A 12,699-nucleotide genomic window follows, 5' to 3' on the forward strand; every position below is an offset into this window, starting at 1 on the left:
AAGGTAAATATTTTAATGTAGTCATTATACCAAAACACAATAAATTACATCAAAACACAATAATATTGCTGAGATATTAAAGGACAGTGATCAAAAATGGGGTGAAGAATGGATGGCAGAAAAGAATTAATGATGATTATTGAGGAGATTTTTGGATTCATTAAAATTTTACTTTGACTGGAGAACTTTATACTACATTTTAGAGTTTAAAAGTAATTTACTGTTTTTTACCTAACATAATTTTGTTACAATTATGAGTGATTAAGTTCATCATAACTCAAGTTGATAGTGTATATGCAGGGCAAAATACAGCACTGAAGGTAAAATTAGTCACAGCAAAGCCTCAGGGAAATAATTAGAGTCCAAAGTCCCAAATGCTGTCTGATAAAATAAAATGCTGTTTTCCTAGAGTTCAGCTACCAAAGACCTGCCTGTCTCAGGTATGTTCATAAGGACACTGACTTAGAAACACAGAGTGAAAAGGAACTAAACAAACTGCCATTTTAGAAAAAGAATGTGAGAAACTATAAAATGAGTCATTTTATGTTTTTTCATTTTAATATTTCCTCCTATGTAATGTCTAGTATGGATATATATCTATGCATCTGTGTATCTTTGTATCTATGTATATATATATGTAGATAGATTATATATCTATATATATTTCATCAGAATTGAAAGATTCTGACTGAATTTAATAGTACTCACAAAATAATATTTCAATTTTTTTGTTTTAGTCTAGTGACATAGGAGAGTCCTTATCTTACTGTGTTCATCACATATGTGAGTTTCACGTATTTTTTCTTTTATTTCAAAACTAATTCAATTGGCATATTAAAAATAGCATTCATAAATTTAATCCTGTGTGAATCATAGACTATAATTTATTAAAAATATCAAAATGTATCATCCACACTTCAGTTCTCATATCAACAGGGAAACATAAAACTACACTTATATAAAAGGTAGAGAAACTTTAACATCTCAAAAATATATATTTTTTTCTTCTATTTTAAATTTTTAGCATGCAAGTATTCTTAACTCAGTGAACTGCAAGTATACAGCCAAATGTTTTGCTTCTTGTTTTTTTCCCTTTGGACAAATCTAGTTATTTTGTAACAGCAAATTGCTATATACAGTTAATTAGTATTATAACAAAATCTTAATAGATTTCTAAATCAAAGGTAAATGAAAATTATTTCTCTCATAATATGTTAAGGAAAACATAGACCAATGAAAGTACCACAGTGTTTTAATATTAGGCAGTAATATGTTCTGTATTTCTAGAACCACTTTTGAACAAATCGTGAGGTTTAGGAATGTAATAAAATAAATTTTATATAAATGTAGAAAATCTAAAGAAGATTTACTGAAGCATTTAAACCTTTGTCTCTGTAGTATTTTTTTATTCAGTATTACTTTAAAAATCAAGCATGACTTCAAATTATCCTCATATAGTCCATGAAATAAGGAAATAAATATCAACCAAATTGTTGAAAGACACATCTATCATGAAGACTGTGTAGATTTACAACAAATTGAGATACTAAATTTTTATCTTTTTTGTCAAATAGATGAAAATAGTTTTTAAAACAAAGCATGAACAGGCATTTAAAAATGGTTTTTAAAACAACATGACCAGTATAAATATGACAATGAAGAAAAAATTATAGGTCTGTCTTATATACTTTATTGATATCCAGAAATGAAATATCTGACCTTATAATTTTTTTATGATTTCTCCCCAAATTTAGACAAGAAACCCAACAATGGACCAAGGGAATTGCTCCTCATTGACTAAATTCATTTTAGTGGGAATTACTAATAAATTTGGGATGAAAATGACACTATTTACCATATTTCTATTCATTTATCTCATTAATCTTCTGGGAAATCTTGGAATGGTCATTTTAATTAGAATGGACAGCCAGCTCCACACACCAATGTACTTTTTCCTCAGCAACCTCTCTTTCTGTGACCTCTGCTATTCTACAGCAGTTGGACCCAAGATGCTGGTTGATATTTTTGGCAAGGATAAATCAATTTCTTTTTTTGGTTGCACTCTGCAGCTCTTCATTTGCTGTACCTTTATAGACTCTGAGTGCATACTGCTGGCAGTGATGGCGTTTGACCGGTACAAGGCCATCAGCGACCCCTTGCTCTACACAGCCCACATGTCGAGCAGGCTGTGTTCCCTGCTCGTGGCTGCGGTTTACCTGATGGGAATGGCAGATGCTGTCATCCACACAACGTTAACATTCCGCTTATGTTTCTGTGGTTCTAATGAGATTGATCATTTCTTCTGTGATATCCCACCTATCTTATTACTGTCTTGCTCAGACACACAGATCAATGAGTTAGCCATATTTACAATTTTTGGATTCATTGAACTGAGCACCATATCGGGAGTGCTGGTCTCCTATTGCTATATCATTTTATTCATCTTAATGATCCGCTCTGCTGAGGGACGGTGCAAAGCTTTATCCACCTGCACCTCCCACCTCACTGCAGTCGCCATCTTCCAGGGAACCATGCTCTTCATGTACTTCCAGCCCAGTGCATCTTATTCCTTGGAGCAGGACAAAATGACCTCACTGTTTTACACCCTTGTGATCCCCACCTTGAATCCACTGATTTACAGTTTAAGGAATAAGGATGTGAAAGTGTCCATTGAAAAACTGAAAAATAAAAGGTGGTTTTAAATACATAGTATAGATCAAAACTTTCCCCCCACATACATAGTGATTTTTTGGTCTCCTAATAGTCTACAGTAATGGATAAAAAACAAATTCTTCCAACCCCTTTAATTAGTTACAATGAGTATTTATGCTAAAACTTATTTTTATTATTATTCTTGTGTGAATATTTCTTTTATCCTCACATGCTTCATTCTCTGTCTGAAATTTATGCATGGTATTAATTCTCTGTAGGAAAATTTTTGATATGTCTAATATTACCAGAATTTTTAGTTGCTCATTTTGTCATTTGGCATTAGTTTTTTTATATTAAATTTTGTCAAGTTTTCACTGAATGCTTTTGTGTATTTAAGAGTTTCATTTTCATGATAAACTCAGTGGTTTTCAAACTAATGAATCCTCTAAGTGAAAGGAACAGATATTAATTAAGCAATCAAATTGTTCATAATAAACTTTAAATTCTTTATCAAATAAATAGGTTGAAGTAAATAAATCAAGGTCAAATGTTGAATTTCACAGTGCAGAAGAGAAATATCCTTGTACCTATACATTCAGTCTCAGTAATAAATGCACATTGGGGAAATGGAAGGATTCTAGGCAAAGCATCCAATAGTTACAAATATCTTTAGGTGAAGAAGCTTATTTCTTTTAAAATGTGGATAGAAGCTAAAGAGTGATAAAAACAGCCTTGATAGAGATGCCCATGAGTGTTGCTACTAACTATAGAATCAGCATAATTATCTCCAGAAACTCCCTTTGTAACCAGATTCTATGCTTCTTAAAAGTCCCTGAAGAATAGTTTACAGACAACTGTCCCCTTAAGGGATTGTCTTAGCATAACCCTGTACATGTCTGAGAGGATTATTTCCAATATAAGACCGTCAGGGCTCTGTTTTTCAAAAACTGGGTGTTTCACCCCATAATCTAACGCATCTGCACTGGGCTTGTGACCAGAAACAATTAAATGAAAGATTTAGATATTTGAGTATTACCAGGGTGTTACTTAAAGGAAGGCAACTTCCTATAGTAGATGCTTTGATATTTATATTAAGATTGGGAAGTTCAGGCAATATATCTATAATAATTTACACAATAATTGCAGGGGGAAAAGGAATGTTAATGCCTGTTTGCAATACTTGTCTACTTCATCTTCTTTTGATGTAACTTCTCAATTACTAAATTACTGTATCACTTGTTGAGAAAACTTGGGCACGGGCATTTTATTTGAAGTAACAACAGTGTATGATCAAAGGGACTTTCAATTATCTATTAGAATTGCAAAGGCTGAAAGCCAATGAATATTTTATGTTTTTCAGTTGTGAGTTTCATAGTATAATTCATACTCTTTTGGGAATCATTAAGTATGAGCAGCAATATGAAAGAAAACATGTAAACTATTACAAGTACAGATACAATAGAGTTATATTGTGAATTTCCACTTACACAGAGGCTTCGGGGGAGGAAATAAAAACTGATTTAAGCTGCATTATGTACCAGCAACAATTACACACCAGGAACATAAAATTATACTCTGAAAACGAACTAAAAAAGTAAAACCACATCATCTAACTCATCCATCTCATTCCAGTAAAACACACATTACGCTTTTAAATACTGATTTGTCTGTTGGCTGTGTTATTAGATATTGTTGCTGTGAACTAAGGAGAATAAAATCATAAGTTTTATTACTGAAAGTCTAAAAATAGAATTGATTGTTTAAATTGTAATCATCTTTCTCCCTGAATTTTTGAGCTTAATAACAAGAAATTACTTGGCATGTATAAGGAGATTCTCAGGACAAAAAAATGCTGCTGTATGTAGATATTCTCTCAGTATCTCTGAATCATTTCCTTCTAACAAGTTAGCCAGTGTTTTATGACAAATATCATTGTACAAATAAAATATCATCTGTCGCTCTGTATGGTGCATTAGTGTTACAGGTCATGTGCTGTATTTTGATCCTTTCTACTGTTCTTGCCACTGGAATCCCAGCACAGGCATGTGACATGGCAGGGCACACTTGAGAACATATGTGACACACAGCTGACAACCAAGTGCAGTTGGTGGGCTGCGCATGAACATTGACTAGAACAGGGCAACTGTGCTCTTCGGTCACATGGCGAGCAGTGGGCTCTGCATCTCTGTCAGGCACAGGAGCTACTGCTCCCCTTCATAAGTTTATAAAAACACATTATGAAAGGTACAGCCAGCCTTGCTCTAACTTTCTGTGTTACATAAAAATGATTATTTCTAGAACTCAAGCTCTCTCTAGAGAAGAGGAAATTAACTTTCATTATTTCTGAGGTCTTTTTGACTTCGAATGTCTGAGATTTTTTTCCAGCTGACTTTTCTGTGTCTGTGAATTATGATTGCGCTACTGTGTAAACCACTCTTTGCTCTTAAAAACACCTGAAAAACTAAAGGATGAGCTGCTTAATCTGCAAACAAATGACTTACACTGCATCTCTGGGATGTTCTGACCAGGAGCAGTCCTGACACTGGGGCCAGCTGGGATAATATGAATTTCACAAGGCCAGAAACCTGTGCTCCTTTAATCAGATGTCTTCAGTATTTAAAGACTGATGCAAAGAGCCTTGGCAAAGGAACTTGAAATTTCAGAGTTGTGGCATTCAACATTACTAGTGCTCAAGTAATTAAAAATTAAAACTTCAGTGCAATATTAAGTCTGACCTAAGAAATGATGAAAATGAAAGTGGAAATTTAGTTCAGTGGCATAAGTGTATTCTTAACAAGCGCAAGGTTGTGTGCTCTATCTCTGGTACACACAAAAAAAATGATAAGACAAAGAGAAATAAAGAAAGAAAATGAAGCAATTGACAAATCAACTATTTTATATATCTGTCTAGAAATATCTACCGCACAGGAGTACTCAGCAACCTCAAAATCCAATCTCTAGATTTATACCCAATAAATGAGGGACTGTGTCTTACCAAAGACATGTGAAATATTCACTGTTGTGTTATTTTGCAGTATTATGTTCCAAACAACACAGATATTATCAACCTATTGGATCAGTATTGTTGACAAATACTGAAAAAACCATAAAATATATTTTAGGATTTTCAATTCATAAAACTGTGTGAGGATTTGCTCTTATATCATAAGAACAATCACAGGCTATATATTAATAAAAGGTTATTTCTTCATTCTAGTAAACTAATGGGCCCTTTGTTGATTTCTGATTTTAGATAAATTATCATACATTTACACTTTGGAATGTTACATAAGAAAAAGAATAAATGAACTACTTTTATACACATTAGGGTAGAATTTTTTAAAAATAACATTGAATGAAAGGAAAGAAATATAAAAGTGGAAAAAAGATACAACTCTGTAAATGTCAACAGAAATATTCAGATAACCAAAATATAGGACATTTGCCATGAATATGAGGTTATTTTTTAGAGTTCTAGAAATCATCTTTTATTCACCTGATTTTCAGAAAAAAGATATTTTTCCTTTTGAACGTTTACTTAAAATATGGTTTTTAATAGATAATTTTCAATTTGTACATTTTAGTTAAAGATTTTTTCTTATAAATATGTTTTTACTATTCCACTGTAAGTAATGTAAGTTTTTTAAAATGTAGCCTTCAACTGTATAGACTGAGTTGAAGACAGATTTTAAAATTAATGTGGTACACAAATTTCATACACTAGCTCAGTAGGTGATCTTTATGTTAGTGGGAACTTCCAGGTTGTGGAACACCTTTATCATATGCCAGGCCTTTCTACATTTCTTTCCATCACCAAGGAGATCTGAGGTGCTGGGATCAGGAAGCAACAGTGAACTATGTCTGGAACACGCCATGATTCAGGGTCAGACAACTATTTCCTGAAGATGACTTGATAGGCAATCAGATGTCTCAATGGTAATATGTTACTATGGGTCCCAGGGAAATTTTAACATAAGATACTTTTTTCTGACTTGATTAAGTCTTATAAGTAAAATGTTTAAAAATATTTAAGGAAATTTAAAAATGACATTCTGAAATAAAATACAAACCACTATTTAAATTTGATCATGTAATATGATTATTAATGGCATAAGCTCAGATTCTAAATTATGCTCTAGGGAAGACAATCTGTTTAATCAGCTAAAGGAGTTTAACTGCTCAATAAATGCTACATATGGATGAACCTCAAAAAGACTGACCTAAGTGAAAGAAGCTGTATGCAGAGAGGGGGGTATTGTATGATCCAGTAATGATCATCTAGAACAGGTAGAGCTATGGAGGCACAAGAGGGATGGATACCTTGGTAGTGTGGTGATCATCATAGTAAATAACAGTGAAGCACAAAAATACATGGAACACTGTTCATAAATCATTTTCCAGAGCATCAACAGCATCCTGATGTGACTGGTACTATGTTGATGAGCTTCCCCTGTTCATTGAGAGCAATGTGGGTGGGTGGGGGAACCAAGAAACAAATGCACATGGTTTATACCTGGATGTCCCCTCAAAGCCTCAGACCTGCAGAATTGGGACTCCCAGAAGGTGACAGTTCATAGGGGCAATATGTCCATCGCTGGATCAGTCCACAGATGAATCTAGGGCTAAATCTGAGACTGTGGTGGGGTCTTCCTGAAGAGGCGGTGACCAGGAGCCAGACCTGGGAAGCTTCATCTCCCATCCAGCTCCTGTTCCCGTTCTCTGCTTCTTGGGCATCATCTCATGAGCAGCATTGCTACTATCTCTCATCATACTGCCTCTGCCAGATTCAGCAGACAGTCGATGAATGGAACTTATAAAATGTGAGCCAAGATAAATGCATCCTCCTTGAAGGTGTAGGAGTTTGACATTGTGTCCTCAAAACCAAAAAGAAGAATGTGACTAAGACAGCACACACACATATGCACGCACACACGCATGCCTGCACACATGAGCAGACAATGTTTATGCTGCAATTAATTCCCAGGTGGAGTTTGAGATGGAAGAAATTATCTAAATTACTCATTGCATAAAATGGACTATGCCAGCTCTGCCTCTTGCATTTATTTTGTCTCTTTGTGTTGGTTAACCTAATGACTTTATGCATTATGGCTCAAAACATATACCTTATGTGCATAATTACTCTATTTTATATGCAGCTCTCATTCAACATTTGGCGAACACATAGCAGTCACATTTGTAAATGCAATACCATGATTCACATATTAAGAAATGTCATGCCAGGAGCCAGGTGGAGATGCAGTCAGCAGATGCTGAGAACTGGCCATGATGGAACCCAGGAGGCTGCAGAAGAAGGCAACTCTCTGCCCCCTTGGTAAGCGCCTCTGTCTAGTGCAAGCCATGGCTGCAGAAGCTGAGAATCGGTCATGATGGACTCACGTGCGAGCTGGAGATCAAACATCCTACTCAGCTCCTCCCATTGGCAACTGGGGACAGAAGTTCATATGGGGGATTTCCTTCCATTTTCTGTTTGAAGGCAAATTTTTTTTCACTGTTTTGTTTCACTACGATTAATTGTATTATACTATTCAACATTCTCTTTTGAATGGTTTTATAATGTTCTGTTTTTGATTTGATTTTGTTATATCTAACTGTCTGGACAACTATTGTGAAGATAATAAGATATACTATGATACCTATTACTGTTATCCTGGTATCCTGCTATGAAGTTCTCTGTATCAATTTCACTGCATTGTCTCAATTAGCTTTTTACTATCTTGTTCTGTTGTATTTTTACTATGTTCAAAATAAAAAAAATTTAAAAATGTCACTTTAAATTCAGTTCACACACAAGCTTCCTTAAGCCACTAAGGGTACATTAGTTTGGTGTTCTATCCTATTGCTTCTTGTTCTTGTTCTTGTTCTTGTTCTTCTTGTTCTTGTTCTTCTTGTTCTTGTTCTTGTTCTTCTTGTTCTTGTTCTTCTTCTTCTTCTCCTTCTTCTCCTTCTCCTCCTCCTCCTCCTCCTTCTTCTTCTCCTCCTCCTCCTCCTCCTCCTCCTCCTCCTCCTCCTCCTCCTCCTCCTCCTCCTTCTTCTTCTTCTTCTTCTTCTTCTTCTTCTTCTTCTTCTTCTTCTTCCTTTTTTCTTTGCTGTCTGAAATTGTACAGTGTACCAGCTTTTTACAGCATTTTCTTTGGACACTAAGGTTAATAATGTTAAATTGTCTGAAGAAAATAAAGCAGTATTCCTATATGTGGTAATTGTTTGTGACCTCAGGTCTTTTTTTTATTTAAAGAGAGAAGAAAAAAAAAGAAAGGAGATAAAAAACAATGCAGTAAAAGGGTACAAATAATATAGTATTTCAAGAAAAAGTATCTACAGTATGAAATCACCAGTTAATAGGTTACATATTATCTTCCCAGAAACAGTTGTCCATTTCACTAAATTAAAGCATATAAAGTGGACATTCATACAGTGAAATTGGAGACAGTTCCATTCAATGATCCAACAAAAGCTTCGTTATATGGTTTTCCATTCTACACACTCGAACATACCTGTGGTTATATACCTTAGTCCATCTTACTTTCCTCTCTTTTTTACAGTAACAATTAGACTTTTAGGGTTTATTACTCACACAGTTATTACTTTTTTGAAGAGAATAAAACCAAATGTGACTAAGCAAAACAGAGTCAGTTAGAACAGAAGGGTGGGCATAGCACATGAGGCAAAAGTAGAATACCAGGTGATCAAAAGTGGTTATCATTGTGCCTCTTGCTATTTTTAGATTGAGTTGGCTATATCATCAGGTATAATAGAATTGATCAAACAGTACAGAACAAAACCAATAAAACCTACACTGAGGACCGTACAGGATGTCATGGTTTATGTTTGTGTCCCCCAGGCCTCATGAGTTTGCATTGTGTATTTGTGATTGGTTCATTGTCTAGTGCTTGGATTGATGGTGTCAGTGCTCCACCCACCTAGGGGTGGAGCCAGGATGTGATGTAATGGCAGGAAGAAGGTATGTCTTTCTCTTTGCCGGTTCTGATTTTGCTGTTTGCAGCTGCCATGAACTGCAGCCCAGCCATGCCATCCTGTCTTGGAGCCAACTGAGTGTAGACTGAAACCTCCAAAAACTGTAAGAAATAAACCTTTCCTTTCTCAACTTGGGCTTTAGATATTTTGTCTCAGCAACAAGTAAAAAGTAACTAAGACAAATTTGGTACCAAGGAGTGGAGTCATTTGCTGTGACTATACCTGGCCATGTTTTGCAAGAGGCTTTGGAAATGGCTTGTGGGCGGAGTTTGGAAAGGTTTGGACATGTCACCTAGATGCATAGAGCTGGAGCAGCTTAGGCTGTTCTGTAGAGGAGATTCTTGTCAGAGCTCAGGAGGCTGATGATAGAAAGCCTCATGGTAAAGACTAGGCTTGGGAGATTTCTGCTGGGAAGGACTGCATTGGTTGTTGGACTCCACACGATGTGTGTTATGGCTTGGGAGAAAGTTTGTCTGCATTTTGCTCCTGCCCAGGGACTTTGCCTGAGACTGAGACAAAGGGCAATGGACTGATTAATCTTGAAAAAGAAATTAAAAAGCAATCAAACATTGAGGCTGTGGCATGGCTATTGTTGGGGGCTTTCAGCCAGCTTCATGTTTCAAATCAGGAGCAAAGAGCCCAGCAGGATAATGTACAATGCTGTGATTTTGGCCCGAAGGAAGATTCCAGGAAGGGTGTGAATTTTAAAGACAGAGTTGAGATTTTTATTCCTGAGGAGAAACAGAGAGATAAGAAAGATGGCCTCAGGGCATCCCAGGAAGCAGGTCCCCACCCTGTGCAGCCTCACAGCAGAGATGAAAAATTTTGCTCAGAGGAAAAAGCTACAGAGTGCCATGCTCCAGAATGGTGACAGAGGCCAAGTGAGGTTCCAGAATGGTGGCAACACAGAGAAGTTTTCATCACAATCAGGTAAACAGAGCCTGGCGATCCAGGCAACTGACCCCTACAGCAAAGAGAGAGAAAAGCCTGGCTACAACTTCAACTAGCAGCAAACCTTGGCGGCATCCACAAGGTGCTGATTTTAGGTGCAAGGAAAATGCACAAATTCTGAGGGTAAGACAGCTTCCACCTCGATTACAAAGGGCCTGGGAGGCCAGGCAGTGTGCCCCTGAGTGGGCAATTTGTGAAGATGTAAAGGTGAAGCTGAAGGTGCAGTGGAGACCCCAGAAGTTTGGAAAAGCCAGGAATGTGGATGATCCAAGGGAAGCTGCAAAAAGCGAGCAGAGAAGATTTAAGAGAAAAGCTGCAGGAGTTGAAATCGCCAGAAGTGCCCTGAGGGTGGAATCACCCAAGCCTTTTGGAGCTTGCAACCAGCTTGCTTCAGATGCTGAGTGTGGAACTCTAGGACTTAATGTTTGCCTTGATGAATGTTGGACTTGCTTTGTTTCCAATACTTTATATTCCCCCATTTGTAACTTTTGGAATGGTAATGTTTACCTTGTGCCTTTGCATTTCAGAAATGTTTAACCTTGTTTCATTTGTACAGGGGCTTACAGTTAAGAGTTTGCCATAGATCTTATCTTGGAGGAGACTTGGGACTTGGACTGTTCAGCAATGCTGAAACTTAGGACTTTGGCCACTCTTGGAGATGGACTAAATGTCTTTTGTATAAAGGATGTACATGAGTCCTGGGGGCCAGGGGTGGAATGTTATGGTTTATGTTTGTGTCCCCCAGGCCTCATGAGTTTGCATTGTGTATTTGTGATTGGTTCATTGTCTAGTGCTTGGATTGATGGTGTCAGTGCTCCACCCACCTAGGGGTGGAGCCAGGATGTGATGTAATGGCAGGAAGAAGATGTGTCTTTCTCTTTCCCAGTTCTGGTTTTGTTGTTTGCAGCTGCGATGAACTGCAGCCCAGCCATGGCTCCTGTCTTGGAGCCAACTGAGTGTGGACTGAAACCTCCAAAAACTGTACGAAATAAACCTTTCCTTTCTCAACTTGGGCTTCAGACATTTTGTCTCAGCAACAAGTAAAAAGTAACTAAGACACAGGAATTAAAAAAAAGGATAATAGTCAATCCATATTGGGCATCATAGTATATCTTATTGCCTTCAATGTGATTGCCTATACCCTCAAACTTGATACTATCAAACAAAATAGAATATATAATAATCAGACAGAACAAGATGGGGTGAGCAATACTGGGGTTCAAGTCAGGTTAATAGGACAACAAAAAAGTTACTATAATATGTCCCGTTATTTTTAATTTAGTTTTCCATTAATTAAAAAAATGAGAGAAAACAGATTAATTTAAAAAAAAGGGGAGATTGAGATGAGAGGACATTGTAACCAAACAATGCAGGGCAGAACCAAGCAATTCAAGCATTATTGTGTTTCACCACCAGATAATCTAACATAATAGTAGTTGCCATAGTGCCTCTTTCCTTAAATTATTTGAGTGTAACTTCGCAAGCTATAATATCAAGCATATCTAGACAGTGTAAGCCTTTCAAGAGAATGCAAGAATTAGAGGGTATTTAGAGCCTGCTAATAGAAAATGAACAATGGTTTCTATATTATGTCTTTGCCTATAAAGAATTTTGTTTATACTATAGCATATAGTGAAATATAGTAAGATACAACATGTGAAAACCAGTGGAAACAGATGTACTACAGATTGATGGGACTTCAAAACAAGATGATATTAAATCAGCACTAGCTTTTATGTTGTGTTGCTTTCTTCAAAATAGCTATTTTGCTATCATAGATACTAAAATCGAACAACCCAGGTTAAAACCATTGCGGTTAATGAGTGAAAACATTTTATGTCTTCAAACCAATATGATTGGGAATCATGATTACCACATACTTCTATGTATTCTTATCATTTCTTACACTAGGGAAACTATTTGGTATTTACATATCTGAGTTTGATTTATTTCACTTATGAGTATGGTCTCAAGCTGCATCCATTTATTTATAAATGTCTCAATGCAGTCATTCTTTATAGCTGAGTAGTACTTCATTGTATAAAAATACCACAACTTTTTTATCCATTCTTCAGTCGATGGACACTTAGGTTGTTTCCAAGA

At 36.2% G+C, this 12,699-nt stretch overlaps 1 protein-coding gene across 1 annotated transcript; it reads left to right on the forward strand.

Annotated features, from left to right (window-relative positions):
• Nucleotides 1-1,769: 1,769 nt before the first annotated feature.
• On the forward strand, nucleotides 1,770-2,790 carry LOC100725914 (olfactory receptor 5W2-like). The gene has a single exon (XM_003467899.2). It carries the CDS (start codon nucleotides 1,770-1,772, stop codon nucleotides 2,700-2,702), a length of 933 nt encoding a protein of 310 aa, XP_003467947.2. The 3' UTR covers nucleotides 2,703-2,790.
• Nucleotides 2,791-12,699: the final 9,909 nt, after the last annotated feature.

This window comes from Cavia porcellus, unplaced genomic scaffold (assembly GCF_034190915.1).
Source record: "Cavia porcellus strain 051 isolate PalLab524CR breed Dunkin Hartley unplaced genomic scaffold, mCavPor4.1 scaffold_17, whole genome shotgun sequence".
NCBI classification, from domain to species: Eukaryota; Metazoa; Chordata; class Mammalia; order Rodentia; family Caviidae; genus Cavia; species Cavia porcellus.

What these genes read in the sequence shown, in the direction of transcription:
- LOC100725914 (XM_003467899.2), top strand. Translation starts at nt 1,770, where the DNA reads ATGGACCAAGGGAATTGCTCCTCATTGACTAAATTCATTTTAGTGGGA.